The following is a 20,622-nucleotide window of genomic DNA, read 5'->3' as shown; positions in this document are numbered from 1 at the left end:
TTAATTGGTGGAATAATACATTGCTCTTGAATCTCCTTGAACTTTTCAGCCACCATCTTATCACACTGATTTCCTTTTTCATAAAATATCTGCTTTGAATACCTAAGGGCCTTTTCTAGGGCATATGTCAGTGATACTCAACCAAGGATACACAGAGGTCTTCCGGGGGTATATCAAGTCATCTAGATATTTGTGTAGTTTTACAACAGGCTACATAAAAAGCACTAGTGAAGTCAAATTATGAAACTAAAATTTTATACAGACAAAATGAGAAAGTAAGCAGTTTTTCAGTAACAGTGTGCTTGATACTTTTGTGTTTTTATGTCTGATTTTGTAAGCAAGTAGTTTTTAAGTGAGGTGAAACTTGGGGTACGCAAGATAAATCAGACTCCTGAATGGAGTACAGTAGTCTGGAAAGGTTGAGAACCACTGGGATATGTCATCAATATATTCAGTTTTCCCCTAATATTAGTTAATTGTTTATATACTTCTTTTGAACCTGAGTTTTTATGAATGTCTTGTAATCTTTTTATCTCCTGTTCTAGTTCTGTTTTGTCTTCTTTAGCACTCTCTTTTTTCTGAGAGCCTCTACTTATCAGCTGGCCCCTCAATACCACTTTACCTGCCTCTTTGTTTATTGTCTGTATAATTTATTTGAAAGTACTGAATCATAGAATCATAGAATATCAGGGTTGGAAGGGACCTCAGGAGGTCATCTAGTCCAACCCCCTGCTCAAAGCAGGACCAATCCCCAATTAAATCATCCCAGCTAGGGCTTTGTCAAGCCTGACCTTAAAAACTTCTAAGGAAGGAGATTCCACCACCTCCCTAGGTAACGCATTCCAGTGTTTCACAATGTCCTCTTTAATTGCTTTGTCTTGAACAAGCAGCCAGTTCATTTTCCAAACAAGTGATCTTTTGGACCCATCTCAGCTATCAAATATTACTACCAAATATTAGATCTATTGTAGTGTTAACTGATGGGGGGGGGGGTGTGAATAAAATGTGTAATCCGATTCCCCTGGGTGCATTTCTGTCCAGCAATCTGAGAAAGTGAATTGTTGTCACAGAGAAGTCAATACTGTACCTGCTTCCCTGTCCACCTTGGGTTTTTAATTCTGATCTGTCCCAGTAAGGACTTGGTATACAACTAAAGTCTTCTCCGAGTATAATTGTCCTTTCCTCAAAGCGTTGCTGTATTTTAAAGAAGCCCTTAAAGTTTTTTGCTTTTGGTTGGATGATACATTGAGTCCATTGTTGTTATAACCCAGCAATTGTGCCCTTCAGTAAAATAAACCATTCCTCCTTATCCTTAAATTGATCTTTAATCTGAAAAGGTATGTGTTAAGCAAATATTATGACCACTCCTCTTTTCTTTTCTTTGGCTGAAGCAAAAAATGTCTGCTGAAACCAATTACCTTTCATGTCCATAATTTGCCTCTCCTGAAAATGAGTTTCTTGAAATAAATAATCTGAGAGTGAGGGTTTTAAAGTTCTGTCACAGCTTTGTTCCTTATAATGACATTATTTAGTCCTTTGATGTTCAAATATATTACTTTAAAAGGAAAAACCATTCAGAATAACTATTTAGCTTATTGAAAAACTTGAAATTATTGTGATTCTTTAGCTGTTTGATGGCATGAACTCTTGTGTGGCCAATGTCTCTCTTGTTTCTAATTGTGTTATATTCACAGTTGTGTGCCTGAATATGGCTTGGTTTCCATTTGTGAACTTCCCTACCTATTTCTTGTAATAATTCCTCCTTTGCCTACCCTGTTCCCTCCCTTCCCCTGAACTCCCCTTAGTTTAAATAAAAAAACTAAAACACCAACATAGCATATAAACCAGTTATAACAGTATAAGAATTGCCATAGTGGGTCAGAGCAATGGTCCATCTAACTCAGTATCCTGTCTGCAATAGGAATGACAAAGTAGATTGCACTGGTGAGGGAGTGGCACTGTATGTGAAAGAAAGCATAGAGTGAAATGTAGTAAAAATCTTAAATGAATCAGACTGTACCATAGAATCTCTATGGATAGAAATTCCATGCTTCAATAATAAGAGTATAGTTGCAGGCATATAATGCCTCTACCTGACTAGGATGGTGACAGTAACTGTGAAATGCTCAGGGAGATTAGAGAGGTTACAAAAAGAGAAAATGCAGTAATAATGGGGATTTCAACTATCCCCTTATTGACTGGGTCATCTCAGGACAGGAGGCAGAGATGAAATTTCTAGACACCATTAATGACTGTTTCTTGGAGCAGCCAGTCCTGGAACCCACAAAGGGAGAGGCAATTCTTGATTTAGTCCTAAGTGGCGCACCGGATGTGTTATAAATGGTGAATATAGCTGAACCGCTTGGTAACAGCAACCCTAATGTAATTAAATTGGCATTTTCCCTTCTCAAGGATGTTCAAAGAAACCCACCCCAGTAGCATTTAACTTCAAAAAGAAAAACTAGACAAAAATGAAGAAGCTGGTTAAATGGAAATTAAAAAGAACAGTTACAAGGGTGAAAAGTCTGTAAGCTGCATGGAAATTATTAAAAATCCACCATAATAGAGGCTCAAACTAAACGTATACCACAAATTAAAAGAAACAAACATTAAGAGCACCAAAAAAGTGCCACCATGGCTAAACATCAGAATAAAAGAGGAGGCTAGCAGCAAAAAGGCATCGTTTAAAAAATGGTAGTCAAATCCTGCAGGGAAAAATAGAAAGGAGCATAAACTCTGGCAAGTCAAGTGTAAAAGTATAATTAGGCAGGGGAAGGATAGCTCAGTGGTTTGAGCATTAGCCTGCTAAACCTAGGGTTGTGAGCTCAATCCTTGAGGGGGCCATTTAGGGATCTGGCCTAAAAATTGGTGATTGGTCCTGCTTTGAGCAGGGGGTTGGACTAGATGACCTCCTGAGGTCCCTTCTAACCCTGATATTCTATGATTCTATGAAATTAGCTTTTTCCACTCAAGAAAGAGATCTTGGAGTCATTGTGGATAGTTCTCTGAAAACATCCACTCAACCTACAGCACCAGTCAAAAAACAAACAATGTTAGGGAACTAATAGGAAAGGGATAGCTAATGACAGAGAATATCATAATGCCACAATATAAATCCATGGTACACCCACACCTTGAATACTGCGTATAGTTCTGGTCATGCCAGCTCTGAAAAGGTACATTAGAATTGGAAAAGGTACAGAGAAAGGCAACAAAAATTATTAGGAATATGGACAGCTTTCATATGAGGAGAGAGTAAAAAGAGTGGGACTTTTCAATTTATAAAAGAGATGACTAAGGAGGGATATGATAGAGATCTATAAAATCAAGAATGGTGTGGAGAAAGTGAATAAGGAAGTGTTTTTACCCTTTCCAATTATATAAGAACCAGGGGTCACCCAATGAAATTAATAAGCAGCAGATTGTAAATGAACATAAGGAAGTACTTCTTCACACAACGCAGTCAGCCTGCCTGAAGCTGGGCCTGTATGACAGGGGATGGATCACTCATTAATTGCCCTGTTCTATTAATTTCTTCTGAAAAAGCTGGCACTGGCCACTGTTGGAAGACAGGATAACAGGCTATTGGTCTGTTTCAGCATGGCTACGCTTATGTAACATTTTGTTAGCTTTTTTGACCTCTGCTGTGCATTGAGTTGAAGTTTTCAGAGAATTATCCACAATGACTCCAAGATTGTTCTTGTGTGGTAACAGTTAATTTAGAACCCATCATTAGATATGTGTAGTTGGGACTATTTTTTCCAATGTGCATCACTTTGCGCTCCTCAGTGTTGAATTTCATCTGCCATTTTGTCATCCAGTCATGTAGTTTCTTGAGGTCCCCCTGTAACTCTTTGCAGTCACCTTTGGACTTGACTATCTTGAGTAATTTTGCATCATCTGCATACTTTGTTTACTTTTCACCATTGGGCAAATTGACCATTTATTCCTACCCTTTGTTTCCTATCTTTTAACCAGTTACTGATCCATGAGAGGACCTTCGGTGTTAGTACATGACTGCTTAGTTTCCTTAAGAGCCTTTGGTCCAAAAACGATTAATATGATTTGCTGAATCCCAACCCCCCATACTCTTCCTGTGAACACTTTCATGGCTTCTCTTGCAATCCAGAGGTGGTGCATTGTCTGCCTATGGGATTTTAACCCTCATCCTTCGGGACAGATTATCGTCTGATCACTTGAGTTACATGGGGAGGATTTACACACAATCCCTAATGGCTCCTCCCCATCCTATATAACATAGCTACTATTCAGCTGTTAATTCTTGGTGACCTGCAAGAAGTCCCTTCTGGTTAATCTTTAGGTTATTCCTCAGGTATCAGAGTTCTCTTTTTCAGCTTCAATTCTGTCATTGCTAGTGCGGTCTCTAGTGTCATTTGTTTTTTCTTTTCCTTCACTGTCTGCCAAGACTTTTTCAGAAGCTTATTTTTGGTTACTACCTCTGGAGTAATATCCTCTGGTATGGCTGAGCTTTGGATTTCTGACAAGAGTGTATTTTTTCCTCAGTTTAAGTCTCTTACTACATAATACTGATTTTGGAAGCTGAATTAGAGTTTAAATGGCAATCCCCATCTGGAGCAGATATCTGCCCCCCCCTGAGGGCTGCTGTAATTTCTCACAACTCTCTTCTCTTTATTAAGGTTAGGGCAGAGAGTTCGTGGAAAAATTGCAGTTAGTGGCCTTTGAGTGTGAGCTCTGAATGTTCTATGGTTTTTTTTCATAGTGATATTTTTCTGCTGATAATCATGGAATTTCAGAATGAGATCTCTGGGTCCATCTCAATGCCCAGGCGGAGGAACACTGCCCTGTGTGCTCTCTCTACATTTACCTCTCCCAGAGAGCTCAGATTTAACAACTCCACAACTAAAGTTTTTCCTCCTTCAGCACTTTCAGGCAGCACATTAATTCTGAGATTGTTCTGTCTTGCTCTGTTTTTTTTTCCATCCAATTTAAGCTTCATCTCTCACTCTCTAGTCCAGGGGTGGGCAAACTTTTTGGCCTGAGGGCTACATCAGGGAATAGAAATTGTATGGCAGGCCATGAATGCTCACAAAATTGGGGTTGCGGTGCAGGAGGAAGTGAGGTCTCTGGCTGGGGGTGTGGGCTCTGGGGTGGGGTTGGGGATCAGGAGTTTGAGGTGTAGGAGAGTGCTTTGGGCTGGGACTGGGGGCTTCGGACGGTGGGAGGGAGATCAGGTCTGGGGCAGGGGTGTGGAAAGGGGTGCAGCTTCCGGTTAGGGGTGTGGGCTCTGGGGTGGGGCTGGGGATGAGAGGTTTGGAGTACAGGAGGGTGCTCCGGGTTGGGATCAAGGGGTTTGGAGAGTGGGAGGGGGATCAGGGCTGGGGCAGGGGGTTGGAGGTGCTGGCTCCGAGTGGCACTTACCTCAAGTGGCTCCCGGAAGCAGTGGAATGTCCCTTCTCCAGCTCCTACGCGGAGGTGTGTCCAGGCGGCTCTGCACACTGCCCCACCCACAGGCACCACCCCTGCAGCTCCCACTGGAGCGCTTAGGAGCTGGAGCGGGGCCAAACTGCGTGGTGCAGCCCCCGACCCAGCACCCCAGTTAGAGTCTGAAAGGGGTCTCCAGATTGTGAACCACAAACACTCTTCTTAGTAAGAAGTAACTCTCTTTTTTTTTTTTAAGAATCCATTCTTTGCAGCTCTGATTTTGGGGGCTGGGGGGAGTTTAGTATGTTTAGGGGTCAATGGAGGCAGATTACTTTGCCTCAGAGCTCAGGCAGCCATGTTACTGCAGCCCCCTGCTGGTCTTCAGAATATATTTGACTTTACTTATGTGATCACAGTGTGCAATCTAGGCAGCGTGCAGTGTTGGTCTTCCTCTCCCACCCTAACACCCATCCTCATTCTCAGAAATGGTCAAAACAGTTATGCTAAATTTTAAGAAAAAACAATCTCCTTGAGCAGCCCAGAGGAAGTAATTTTGGAATGTTACAAGGAGCTGAGAAAGAGTCTCTAGAATGGAAATGCATGGGCAGCCTTATTTTAAACATAGGCAGGCATTTCAACTGCATTACCATGTTTGGCCCACTGATTCTCATGGTGCCATTGCCCAATACAAGGTCATGTACTGGGAATTAGATCTGGTGTCTTACGTTTGGTACAGTATTAGTTAAGGTTACATAATCTCTCTAGTAATGATATTGACTCTTGTATTTGTTTTTATTGCAGGTGTCTCTCTTACCAGTTGGCAGAAACAGATTATTCCAGCTTGCTGTGGATTCCTCATTGTTATGTTGCAGCTGATTAGTATCTGCCTTTTTCAGCACAGAGCATCCCTCTCTAACACCCCAAGCCTGAAGAAGGAGAACAAATATAAGGGAAAGAACAGTTGTTTTGTCATTTCTTTAGTCTGGGAGTTAGTATGTGTTCTATAATGTCTCTTACTGAACCTGCCCTGGACTATGAGAAGGGAAGCAATGGATGCTGTTTTTGTGGTCAACAAAGTAATCTCTGCTTGGAGTACAATTTTAAGCAATGTTATATAATCAAACCTTGTATGTGCTGCTAATCAAACATATAAGTCAAACCTTATATGTGCTGCAGTGGCAGTTGCACCTTTACTGCAGATACTGCCCCAGACCTCGCCAGGATTATAGACTTTACAGTTCAGAGTTTTCTCTGTAGTTAAAAATTATTTTCTTAATTAATGGGATGAGACTGAAATAGGAATGTTTTCATTAAACCCAGCCTGGGTTTGAAGAGGCGGTTGGACCTTCTGAGTTTGTGGTGAATTTCAGAGCCTCGCTGCTAAGGGGAATTCATGCTATGGCAGCAACCTATCAGCTTGTAGTCACTACTGTGAACTGTTACAGCAGTGTCGTGATAGACTGTCACTTTCAGCACACTGTGCATTACTGCACTGGAACCTGTCAGGTGTTCAAGCAAGGAGTTGCGTGCATAGTGGCCCACCACAGTATTTGTGCAGAGCTACTTCGAGTCCCTGCATCTAATGTCAGAGGTGCAGATCTAGACCAGAGACTTCCAACTCCTGAAAATGGGCTAACTTTGGCTGGGAATGAAGACTATCAGCAGATCCTCCCAAGTAATCCAAGGCTCAAAAAGGGATCTTCAGTGCAAGCCACCTGCAGTCTAAAAGATATCACTGGGGAAGCTATAAATCTTGCCAGTGGTAAAATAAAGGAATTCTCCTTTGAAAGGCTCAAAAACTCTTCCAGCCATGTGACCTACAGAAAAGGAAGGAAAGTGAGGTCAGAATCATTCAGCAGACGGTCACTTGATTTTGATTTGATTTATGGACACTTCAGCAATGATGAGAACTGCCCTCCCTTTGGCTTGTTGCAGACTCCCTCAGCTGGGGAGAAATGGCAGGAGAGCTGCAATGCTTCAGAGGGAAATGTGAATACTGCCACTTCCCTCTCCACCCAGGCCTTCTCTGAAGAGAGCTTTATCACCCAGATTTTGGAAAAGCACAAGCTGGACAGCTCTTCTGGTGGAGATATTAAAGTGTGTTTGGACATTCTGCTCAAATGCTCTGAGGACCTGAAAAAATGTACAGATATCATCAAGCACTGCATCAAAAAGAAATCTTCAGGTGATATCAGTGGGGGAAATGATAATGACGCCCTGGCCAGTTCTGAGATGATCTATAGGAATTTGATGACTAGGTTTTCTTCCTACCTGAAAAAGCTCCCCATTGAACTAAAGCAGCCCAGTCACGTGGAACTCAGTGACTTGGCAGAACTGGTTACTAGTTTGCATGGGTTGCAGCAGGCTCCCTTTTCCCCAATATTTGGCAATGAGCAACCTCCTAGGTATGAGGATATTGTGCATTTGCCATCCGCCATAAAAAGACCCTCTCTTACTGTAGAACTGCAAGATGGCCAGCATGAGATTGGCACAACTAGCCCGCCAAAACCTATCCAAACTAACAGTGGGGGCTTTACCTCAGACTCCTTGCACAGTGGCACCCAGCAGAACAACTCAAGAACTGTAAAAAATGCTTCTACTGTACCTCAGTTACTAACTGTAAGCCCTTCCAATTGTGTGTCTTCCATAGAAATGCTATACATTGAAGAGGAGTCAGATGGGGAGATAGTACTAGGCAAGGAAAAGAGGGCAGAACATAAAGGTAGCTGGGAGAGTTTAGAGAGCAGTCAACAGAAAACTGGAAGCCCAGATCTTACTGTAGTCCTTAAAGAGGCACCTGCCAGAGTTCATGCTGAAGCTGTTGCCCAGACCTCTGAGAAAATCACCTTTATAGAACCAGTCTCAGATTCTCTTATGAGTGATTCCAGGGCTAGCACTTCTTCAGGAGAACAAAGAGAATCAAGGGAAAACAACCAGGATGAGATAGATAAGCTGCTGTTGGACTTGGAGCACTTTTCACAGAAAATGGAGAGCGCGCTGAAGGAGCCCACCGTGAAGGAGAACGACCCTGGATGCCTGAAGGACTTTGGCCAAGAGGGTGGGAAGGTCCTACCACTAGCTCTTGAAACCAAAAATAAAGTCTGTTTATTTCCTGACAAAAACTCTACTTCCCCTTTGTCAAAGACCGTGGAAACCAATGGCCACAAAATGGAGGAAGACGACAAAGCCCTTCTACTACGTATCCTGGAAAGTATCGAGGATTTTGCCCAGGAACTGGTGGAATGCCACATGGGCAAAGGAAGTTTATCCAAAGAGAAGGAAATGATGCAAATTCTTCAGGAAACCTTAACCACTCCGTCACAGTCCTTCCCAGCTGTACAGAGAAGTATGGGTGCTACTACCAAAGACACTGTCCCCACATTGATTCAGCAGGCCCCAGAGGTGATCAAGGTAAGACATCAAAGCCTATGGTTGAATAATGAGTGAAAGGGACACTGGAAATTATGAACAACATGTGAGTGTTGAATGAATGTGTGTACTAACGTGAAAGGACAGATCTGATTTACTGAATACGATGTGGACATGGATTGAACAGTGGCTTTTAAAAAAAATAAATGTATCGCAGTTTTAATCTGAGATCATCTCTTCCTTGCTGCAGGAAGAGCCTTTCTCCTTGATGGTTGTTCTGGGGTTGGTTCTGCTTGCAGTGTCCTGTAAGTGGGCCCTTTATACCCGGGGGCTAAGGAAAGGAAACTTCATTGCTCAACAGGTTACCCATGGAAACAAGAAATGAGCACCTACAAAACCTTGCCCTGGGCCTGGATGAGCCAGAGTAGCCTCCCTTACTAGTTCTGAGTGCTGGTGTGTCCCTTGCCTCAATTCAAAGCCCACAGGCCTGCCTTACCCTGCTTTTCTCCATTCCCCCGGAGCAGGAGAGCCAGCACCACCACCACCCCTGGAAAAGGGGGCAGAAGCTGGCGAGAGGCAGTTTCTTTTACTCTCTCTTCCAAGCACGAGGAGCCAGCGTGGAGTCTGGCATTTTTTGCAGTGGGGGTTCGGGAGCAGGGAATCCAACACACTGGTAGCCAGTTTCGCTGTGCTGTGCTGTGCTGTGAAGCCAAGTGTGGATCTGCCCAGGAGATGGTGATGGCTTGGAACCTGTTGGGAGAGGAGGGGCCTCAGTTGCTTGAACAAGCTTTGTGGCCTTACCTTTGCATTAGGGTTGAATTTTCAAAAGCGCCCAGGATACACAGGCAGGGCCAGACTTTCCAGAGTCCGGCTCCCATTTAGGCACCCAAGTAAGGGCCAGGTTTCCAGCAGTGCCCAGTAGTGCCAATGGGAGCTTATGAACAGCTTTTTTTTTTTAAAGAAAAGCTCTGCACCTTTTTTTTTTTTTTTTTATAGCATGTAGCTATCTGCGGGTGTGCTGACAGGGGCAGGGAGCTCTTCTGGCTCTGGCTGTGAGTGCTGAAATCTTTTTTAGACCTCAGACCCGCCGTCAGTTTTTTTTTTTTTTTTTTTTTTTTAATATTTTTTCAGGCAGCTCCGCTAATAGCGGGCTACAAGCAGAACCTTGTCTGGTATCACTAGCAAGGGAGAGAGACTCCTTCCTGCAAGAGAGAGAAGAATCAGTCAGGGCCCAAACTCTCTGAAATAAATGTTGGTCTTACCCTTGTTTGTTTATTTACAATGCAAGGGCAGTGGAAAGAGTCTAGTTGCTCTTCAATTATGAATTTCAAACAAAATCTTTATTGCTCCTTGCTGATGTGTACAGAGATGGCAACAACTTTTTTGTTTGTTTGTTTGAAGGAAAATTTTCTGGTGTGTTTTGTTTTGTTTTTTCCAGCCTGAGGAATGTGTGTCCTGGACTTCCCTCTTTTCATGGGGGACTGTGGCAGTCTTTGGAAAGCTGGAACGCGGCTGTTGCCAGAGTCTAAAACCTGAGCCACTGCTCTCTCCGCTCCCAGTCAGGGTGAACATGCCACCTCCTCATTTGAGCCTGGGAGAGCTGAAGAATTAGTTTCACCCTTCAAGGATGTCACCTGCCTATTTTCCAAAGACTTCTGAAGTCCTCCAGGAAAAAAAAGGATGTCAGGACTTGGTATTGCAGAAACAGAAAGCGCAATGCTAAAACATGGATGCTGTGTTTCTACATCATGACGAGAGCAGTAAACAACACAATTTTGTGGTTGTTGCTTTGGAGTTGTCCTGTCATACATGGTGATATTTTAACTAACTATGGGGAGGCAGTAAATGTTGCAACCCCAGTTTCCGTAATAGAGCTCTATTTTAGCCCCTCCCCCGCATGACTTTGGTTTGGAACATTTTGTTTAGCTGACAATTGCCAGGTTTCATCTGAAGACAAAGGAGACTGTTTCAGGGAAGCCCTTGTTGTACTAAGTGAGGCAACTGTAAAATGTGGATAACCATGTTTACTCACTTCTCTAAAGTGCTTTGAGATCTTCAGATGAAAAAGCGCTAGGTAACTGCAAAGCTAAGCACCACATCTTTCCGATGGGGTGACTGGCACCGCAAGGTTTAGTGAATTGGCTGGGAGGCACTGTGGCTATGGAGCCAAGCACTTTATTAGGTTGTGGCTATGGAGCCAAGCACCTTATTAGGTTGTGGCTATGGAGCCAAGCGCTTTTTACCCATAATCTGAGTTAAAACAGGGTGTGCCCACTTGCAGCTGGCCAGTTTAGTAACAGTATCTCCAGAACATATGTATCTTTTCAGATATCCATTGAACAAAGCTTGGACTCCATAGGAACCCTTATTCACTTGCTTAGCACTACTCCCTCCTTTTACTGAATAGTCTGGAAACCAATCTACCCCACTTCTGTAAGACTTTAAAAACTGCCTTCACTTACTTACACAAATTCAGAACTGAAAGATGTAAACAATGAACAAAACCCCTCAAGTGCTGAGAAATTCCAAAAACTCCAATCACTTTGTACCAGACCCTCTGCTGGCATGAACTAGTGTAGCTTCATTGAATTCTATGTTGGTTAATGCCAGCTGAAGAGCTGGCCACTTGTTTAAGAAAACAGTTAAGGTTACAGTATTTAAAAACAAGGAAATGAACAGTTAAGGGCTTCATCAGTCTTACTCTGCGTATGTAACAAACGCACATTATACTTATTATAGGCAGGGCTGGTATCACTCAGTCTTATTAAGTCTGCACAACACTTCCCATTATAAAATCCTGTTTTCAATTTGACTTATAATTTTGCCAAATGTTAACTGTTTTGGCTGAAATGTTCTGTGCGGGATGTCTGCCTTAGCTTGAATGTTTAAGGAAAATTTCAGCTCAAATGGTTCATCTGTTTCAGAGAATGAGGTTAGGGACAAATACATATTTTACAATGTTAAAAAAGTTCTGACATTTTCTTTGCAAAGTTCTTGTGCCCCTATGCAGGGCCGGCTCTAGGCACCAGCAAAACAAGCAGGTGCTTAGGGCGGCACATTTCTAGGGGCAGCATTCTGGCACTGACCATGCCGCACCAGAAATGTGCCCCCAGCTCGCCTCCGCTCCGCCTCCACCTGCTCCCCTGAGTGCACCGCCACCGCTCCGCTTCTCCCCCCTCCCTCCCTCCCAGGCTTTTTCGCGCGGCAAGCCTGGGAGGGAGGAGACGCTGAGCAACAGCACGCTGGGGGGAGGTGGCAGTGGTGGAGCGGAGGTGAGCTGGGGCGGGAAGCGGTTCCTCTACCCCCCTCCCCCGTTACTTCCTGCGCTCCCCTCCACTCCGCCGCCTCCTCCCCTGAACGTGCTGCCTCTCCCTCGCCTGAGCAGCGGCGTGTTCAGGGGAGCAGGCGGAGCGGAGGTGAGCTAGGGCAGGGGATTGCGGTGGGGGAGCTGCAGGAAGCAATGCGGGGGAGAAATGCGGCATGCCTGGGGGAGGAGGCGGGGCCGGGGATTTGGGGAAGGGGTTGGGAAGGGGCAGAGTTGGGGCAGAGCCGGGGGCAAGGGGGGGCATGAAAAAAAGTGGGGGCGGCTAAAAATCCTAGAGCTGGCCCTGCCCCTATGCTCCGGAGTAGGCCCCTGAAAGTTGGCAAGGGATGGCCTTTGAGTTAGGGATGTGCCTTTTGCTAGCCACATTTTGGTGAATTTTCACTAGGATAAGTTATACAACTTTGAAAAATATCAGTTTGCACACGCTCAGCAGAGACTTGTTTGATTTTAAGAGTTAAATCTCTGAAAATTCCATCCTCACGGAGCACAGCTTCTACGTGTGACCAGAGTGTGCATGTGCCATTGCCACAGAATATGCTCCAACCCCAGGCTACAGGGGCAAAGTAGGACTTTCCCTGTAATTGCTGCTCCAGGCCAGGATGGGTCCAACACCAGAACTGGGTCTTAGAGCAGGGAGGCTGTTTCTCCTGTGCTCTCAGTGACATCCCTGCTGGGCTCAGGTAGTGTGGAGGAGCAGCTGCCTGAATTGAATGGAGAGAGGCCAGGAACCAGACCTAGGGGGGCTGAATGGAAGGGTGCATGAAATAGATTGGGACAAGGAGCCTGGGTGGGGATCACTGAGATTGAAGGCTGGTGGAGGGGGAGAGAGGGACACTGGGACTAGAAATTCATGGGGATCCTGGAACTGGATAGGCAAGGAGACTGGAACAGGGAGCCAGGGAGGGAAATCAGGTGTGGATGTGGGGAATACTGAAATTGGATGAGGAGCTGTGAGGGAGACAGGTCTAGCTAGCTAGGCAAGATGACAGAACCAGTGAAGTGAGGGTAAGGAGGTGGGGAGGGGGAAAGGAGATATCAGACAAGGAGCTGGAGTTGGGGACGAGAACTGGGATTGTCTGGGTAAAGAGACTGGGACAGAGTGCCAATGGCAGATGTGGGGTGCACTGAGATTGGATAAGAAGCCTGGAGAGGGAGATTGAAACTGGGAGCCAGTGGAAATGAGGAATGTCGAGGCAGGGGTTGACTGGAGAATGGGGCAGGAGATAGAGATTGTGGTGTGGTGGGAATGGCTGGGCAAGGAAACTGGGACTGGGATGAGAAACTCAAGAAGTAGAGAGTGGAACTGGCTTGGTGAGGAGAATAGGACTGGGATGAGGAGCTAGAAGTGGGGAAGAGACAGGACTGGGACAGGGAGAGGAAGAGGTTGTAGATGATAGGGCAGAAGAGTGTCTGCCCACTAGAGAATGCTCCCCTCCAGAGCATGAAATGGAACCCAAGGTTCCTGAGTCTGCTGTTACAAATATCTGTGAAGCCCATTGGCAAAGTGTCCTTGGCCTCTCTAATGCTGGTCCACATAGAAGGTAACAACCTACTACTGCTACCAGTTACTCCATTAGTTCGGGGTGGCGGGGGGGAATCTAATGGTTGCAACTCTGCTGATGTCCCACGTGGGTGTTAATATGATGTCACATGATGGAATTTCTGTTTTTTCAGTTTGCTTTTTTTAAAACCTACACAATTGCAGAATGTTAAAAGATCATTAAGGTTGCAAAGTCAAGCACTCACAATTAGGTTATACCAGCTTTTTCTTCAAATGATGGTCACTATTGTATTTCAGTGAGGGTTATGCATTTGCACCATGCTCCCAGAGTTGGAGAATTTGAAAGTAGTGTCTGTTGGCCCACACAGTAGTGTCTGTTGTGCCCTGCCTCATCTCATGTTCATGTCTGAGGTGAGAAAGGACAGAGCGGACTGACTGCGTCTCCAGTTTCTCCTCACCTCCACATGGTCCGGGTCAGAACTTTCAATGTCCTCATTTCTGATGCACTTCTAAAAAAATTAGTTGTACATAGTCTTATGAGTTTTATAGTAGATTTACCAGTTTTATTATTATTTTAGTTCTGATAGTTAATAGTTTTAGTGCTTGTTTTTAGATAGACTTTAGGGTTTTCACTCCTCCTCCCCCATACCTACTTGCGGGTACTGGACTATGCGAAGGACTCCAGGCTTCAAAGTCTGAGCCTTTTGCTTGCGATTCTTCTTGGTTAGCAACAACCAATAATACTGCCTCTGCTGCCTGGGGGAAGCCCACATTGTGGCCATGTCTAGTATTTGCCAGTCCTTCCACCACCGCACCCTAGAAGACCGGGCACTTCACCTCTGGAAGCATCTTTTGGAGCTCGCCATGAGACCTCACTTGGACCCAGGCCGGGGAACTCCCCCATACATCGTCCTGATTCAGTGAAGAGCGCACCTCCCACTACCACATCTGACTCCGGTGCCAGCAATACCATCCCCACAGACCCCATGGTGGGGCCTAGTCAAGAGGTAAGGAAGCACACCCATAAGCAGGGACTAAGCAGTGTTTAATTTGTAATGAAAGAGATGCCAGAGGTCAAGCAATTAGGTGCCAGGGCTCAAGCAATTTTTTTTACTTTCATAACTGCGTTGGCAGGCCCAGAGGTGCCAGGGCTATGAACTGCCAAGCCTAGAGGTGCCAGGCTCAACCCTGGCACAAATTAAGCACCAGGACTAAGCCTTCCTCCAAATCAAAGAAGATGGATGCTCCTTCCACCTGCTTGGCCCAAGGGGACGGCGTATGCTCTAAGTCTGATAGGCACGAGAAAAAGACCCATAAGCAATGGGATCCAGTGATTCCAGGCACTGATACATTGGTACCACCATCTGTTGGAGCCCACAAAACATGCGACCCTCCCATATTAGGAAAGACCCCAGCGCTGGTACCAGTACCTGGGAAAGAGAGAGTGCCTCTCACACCAGGGTGATCCAGAACAGTGACTGAGCCTCAGGATGTATTTGCCTTCCAGATCCAGAGTCACCCCCTCCATAGGGTCCCTCCACTTCTAGAGAGATCATATCTCCAAGGCCTCTGATATGGGATCCCTCACCCCATACACGGATAAGCTACACTCTTCCACCAGCTCCGACGGTACCGCCATTGGAACCAGAATTCACCTTCTCCTCTTCCAATGAATTGGAACTGGAAGAGCCACCTTTATCATACCATTCGTATGCACCATCACGGAGACCATCACATCCCTGGTGACATCTACCCCTCAGTCACCACAGATCCATTGGTACCCCATTCTGTGGGGACTCCCACAACCTCCATCGGATCCAGCTTATTGGCCATATTTGGGACCCTGGACACAATATTATCCCTTGGAATCTACCCGGGCCATGAGGGAACCATCACCTGCCTCCCCCTTGAGGGTACCCACCGGTAGGCAAGCAGATCCAGTGGTGGAGGAAGAACTTTTTAGCCTGGTCCCAGCAGTTCCACTAGAACTGGCAATATTCCCTTCCTCATCTCCAGTTGAGGAGGTGACTACAGCATCCCCTCCCACACGGGATGATTTCAGACAATTTCAGGAGCTGTTATGGTAAGTTTTGTGGGAAACCCCAAATTTCTTCAGAAGAAATCCAAGACTGCTAGCATAAGCTGCTGGATATTCCTCCACACTTTGGGGTCAGCGAGAATTGTGTTACTAATTAATAAAGCCATTCTGGAGCCTGCCAGGATACTGTGGCACACCCTGCTACATACATAGCTATCCCCAAGGGAGCAGAAATGTTCCTGCCAAAGGTTTTGAGTTTCTTTTTTTCATCCACCTCCAAATTCCCTAATCGTCCAGGCTGTGACAGAATGGGTCAAACAGCAACACCCCCAATCTACACTGTTTGATAAAGTGGGGAAGGTCTGGAGTCACCTTCTACCACGTAAAGTATTTTCATCATCTAGCCTGCAATTCATGATTGTGAATTATCCGGCATTTCAGACAAATATGACTTCCTGAATTACAGTAAATTAGAGGAATTTACGGATAGCCATCCACAACACAATAGTGCTCATTTTCAGGCAAAAAGAAAAGGAGTACTTGTGGCACCTTAGAGACTAACCAATTTATTTGAGCATAAGCTTTCGTGAGCTACAGCTCACTTCATTGGATGCATACCGTGGAAACTGCAGCAGACTTTATATATACACAGAGAATATGAAACAATACCTCCTCCCACCCCACTGTCCTGCTGGTTTTCATTTTCATTTTCAGGCACTTATTGAAGAAGGGAAGTTTGTGGTCAGAACGGCCCTCCAATCTGCAGTAGATGCAGCGATACCTCCTTCAGGGCCATAGTCAGGGCTACAGCCATAGTCATGCACAGGGAGTCTTGGCACCATTCTTCTGGTTTTCCTAGGAAGATACAGAACACTATTGAAGACCTCCCTTTCGACAAATTCCATCTTTTTAACCAGAGGACAGATGAATCACTGCATATGCTAAAGGATTCCAGGGCTACTCTTCGCTCATTGGGCATCTACACTCCTGCCCTGTAATGAACATTCCAGTTCCGGTCATCCCCCTGACACTACAGGTCTTATCAAGTATATTCACAGAGACCTTTTGAGCATCCAAGGAAATGTCAAAAGGCACAGAGGTCTCGCTTTCCGGTGCCCCCCTTGCAGGCTTCAACATCACAGATACAGCCTCCAGCCATGAGGTATTCCTGATGCAAGCCCGAGAGTTGCCAACTACTATGCCTACCACCTCACGATTCCTACTCCCTTTGGGGGTCATTTAGCACTCTTTTCCTACACTTTGAGTGCAATAACAATGGACAGATGGGTGTCAAACATCATTCACCATAACTATACGATCAAATTTGTGACAGTACCCCCTCCAAAACCCCCTCCATGCCCCCCTTCAGGGACCACTCTCATGACAGTATTCTCACCCAAGAGGTGAACTTCTTGTTATAACAGGGAGCAATAGAACGTGTTCCTCTGGAATATCAGGGAACAGGATTCTACTCAACCAACACCCTCATCCCAAGAAGAAAGGTTGGTGGATATCAGTGCTCAATCTCTGGCACCTCAATCATTTATCCACAAACTCAAGTTTTTTACGGTCACGCTGGCAGCCATAATTCCATCCTTAGAGAAAGGCATGTAGTTTATGCCTCTCAGTATGAAGGGCACTTACTTTCACACCGATATTCATTCTGCCCACAGACATTTCCTGAGATTTACAGTGGGTTCCCAACGTTTCCGATAGAGTCCTCCCTTTTGGGTTAGCTGCTGCTCCCAGAGTCTTCACCAAAGTATTTTCTGTCGTAGCAGCCTGTGTCAGGAGTTACAGCATCCTTGTATTTCCATATCTCAACGATTGGCTCCTAGCCATGGGATCCAGACAAGAAGCCCCCACGTCAACCTCAATGTTACTCAACCTCCTTTTCTCTCTCAGAATCAGTGTCAATGTCAGATAATCAATCCTTGACCCCACACAGTCTCAGGACTTCTGCAGGGCTTCAACCAGTTTGGTGACAGCATGAGCTTACTTGCCCATAGACAGATTCCACACAATGAGCGGCATCATAACATAATAGTGAACAACTTGCCTGTCCCGCCTTGGCCACATAGCTTCATGTACCTACGTGACCCCATGCCTTTGCTGCCTCCCGACGTGGCTCCGGTCCATTTACTTGCCAAACTGCCACTTCACAGACTTCATGCTGACAGTCTCCACCAAAGTACTGTCATCCCTCCAGTGCTGGACAGACCCACATTGTGTATGTGTGTGGGTTCCCTTTCTTCCCTCCTCCCAGACAAGACAATCATCACTGATGCATCCCTGGTGGGCTGGGGAGCCCACCTGAATAACCTCATGACTCAAGGAATATGGACTCCCTGAGAATTCAGGATGCACATAAACACCCTGGAACTCTGAGTTGTGAGAGAGGTTTGCCAATCCTTTCTTCTCTTTGCACGGTCCCCTCATGTTCTCATCAAGTCAGACACCTGTGAAGCAAATAGGTCTCTGGTCGGGGTCCTCCATCTGGCGAACATGTCTTCTATGTCAACAAATGGGAGGAACAAAATGGGCCGCGCTGTGCGCAGAGGTGGTTAATCTCTGGAATTGGTGCATCAATCACTAGATCCTCTTGTCTGCAGCCTATCGTCCCAGGACACATAATGTCATCATGGACTCGCTCAGCAGACATTTTGCGATAGACCATGAATGGGAATTTCACAATTTGGTAGTACATGACATCTTCACCCAATGAGGGACCCCGATCAGAGACCTGTTCACTTCAAAGATGATCAGCGAATGCATGACATACTGCTAAAGGGGAGACCTCGGTCACCACTCCCAGGGTGACACCCTCCCACTCTTTAACAGCCTCTTGTCAAGTAATTACAATAATATATAAATCTCCCCAGCAATCCATAGGTGATGGGGAAAAAAAATAAAATGCAATTAGTTTCAGAAAATTAGAATGTAATACATTGTAGAGAAATAGCCCACAACACTCACACTCAATGGGACGAAACACCTGGCACCTGAAACCTCTAAGGCTGCGACTGCTAATGGGAATACCAGTGCTGTTAAGGTGTTGTGGCAGTTCACTTGAGTTTGGAACCAGCGTAACTAAGCTGCTGCCCATTTCATCTGTATGGAATGCTTTCCACGTAGGAATTGGGTTGCAGCTGTATCCAGTGACAACAGCTTCATTCATCTACCTCCATCAGGATTGGGCCTCCAGGTTTAGGTGTGAGTGAAAGTTTGTCTGCATTCTGATGGGTAAATAAGAGATCTGTTACATTTGGCATCTCTCAACTCATCCTTTAAGCAGGACCACTTACAGTGAAGAGTTGTCTCAAAGGATGGAAATGTATTCTGATCTGTTCACTCAGAAAATTTGATGAGCAGGGTTTATTCTGGTGACTGATGTGGGCTTTGTCCTGTAGCTCAGCAGAGCTAATAAGGGGTCTCTCTGCTGCATAGTTCTATTAGTTCCTTTCTGGGTACTGGAAGTAATGTGCTTGACATCTACTATACCTCCAAAGCTGGGAATTCAGATTTGTCAAACTGGGTCCCATTGTCAACTACATTTTTCTGGAATGTCAAAGCAAGAAAAGAAACGTCTTAGATCTTTTGTGACCTGTTCACCTGGGCATGAAAAGTAAATGTCTGCCATTCTAAAAAATAGTCAGTGGCTTCCGGATAGCTATGTCCCGTTTTTCACACAGGTCTGGGGAATTTCTTTTAAAGACTATTGCTAAACCTGTGGGTACAAGAGGTCTTTTGGTATCTTTCTGGACATTCAGTACATTTCAGTGAAAGATGAGGAACATACACCCTGTCACTGCTGGTTCAAAATAAATCAACATCTGGTACCCTGCCATGTGACTGTGGTAACGAATCACAGCAATGTGGAGCCTGAGTCCTGGCTGGGCATCTAGGTGCTACCACAATATTTATAATTCATTAAAATAAAGAAATTAGAATTCTTCCTAAATTCTTGTCTGTCTTTGTGCTTCTCTGGAGAGTGCCTTCCTAGAACTTTCCCCAGCCCCATTTCTGCTACGGACTTACAGAAACAATGCACGTATCCTTACAATTATAAGCAGAAGTAAAGGAGTTTAAATGAACACTAAAGGATTGGACTTATACAACTTTCTCATTCTAAAGTCCTTTTGTAGAGAAATATGACACATAGCCCATGCTCTACCCTGATCTGACTGCTTGGGAGTATAGGAGACCCAGGAGAGAAAATTGTCTTGGATTTTCTGGCCACAGATCTGTAAAGAAATCAAAGAATACTGTAGTTTCTGCCATGTATGCCAGCTGGTGGCTCCCAAACATACTCTTCTCCCTCTTCATTCAGTGGATATTCAATTCAGTTGGATTGGGCTTGATGTGATAGGACCTTTAGAAATATACTGCAATTAGACACGCACCTATGCTAGCTGACTTGGGCTCACGGGGGTTGAGCTATGGGGCTGTTTAATTGCAGTGTTGACGTTCGGGCTTGGGCTGCAGCCTGAGCTCTGGGACCCTCCCGCCACGCAAGGTCCCGGAGCCCAGGTTCCAGCCTGAGCCCGAATGTCTACATTGCAGTTAAACAGCCCTTTAATCTGAGCCCCACGATCCTGAGTTAGCTGGCATGGGTCAGCTGTAGGTTTTTAATTGCAGTGTAGATGTATCTGGAGCACCAACAGGCGTGGTTATATGTTGGTCAGAGTTGACTCTGCCACATAATATGCAGAGGCCATTTCTTTGTACTCCTTTGCAGCACAATTTGTCACCAGTTGTTCTATTAAGTGGATACCCAAGATAATGTTAACAGATAATGGCACTAGCTTTATGTCCCAACAGCAACAAGCAATGTGCTCCCTCCAGAATTTTAAGGTCCAGATCCTCAGCTGGGGTATGTTCCCATATTTCCATAGGCTACGGTAAAATCATTGAAGTAACACCAATGTGCACCAGCCAAGGATCTGATACAACATAAGTCTGTCATCCTCGAATGCTCATTTAAGC

At 45.2% G+C, this 20,622-nt stretch overlaps 1 protein-coding gene across 4 annotated transcripts in view; it reads left to right on the top strand.

Annotated features, from left to right (window-relative positions):
• Positions 1-20,622, top strand: part of PPP2R3A (protein phosphatase 2 regulatory subunit B''alpha) — a 148,083-nt gene that overhangs the window by 32,395 nt on the left and 95,066 nt on the right. For all 4 annotated transcript variants that reach the window (XM_073360239.1, XM_073360240.1, XM_073360237.1 and 1 more), the window contains exon 2: positions 6,205-8,814. In XM_073360239.1, the coding sequence (XP_073216340.1) occupies positions 6,802-8,814 (2,013 nt within the window). In that variant the 5' untranslated portion in view covers positions 6,205-6,801. The remainder of the gene's footprint in view (positions 1-6,204; positions 8,815-20,622) is intronic.

The sequence above is a fragment of the Lepidochelys kempii genome, chromosome 9 (assembly GCF_965140265.1).
Source record: "Lepidochelys kempii isolate rLepKem1 chromosome 9, rLepKem1.hap2, whole genome shotgun sequence".
Classification (NCBI taxonomy): Eukaryota; Metazoa; Chordata; order Testudines; family Cheloniidae; genus Lepidochelys; species Lepidochelys kempii.
This window is presented reverse-complemented; position numbering and strand designations above follow the sequence as displayed.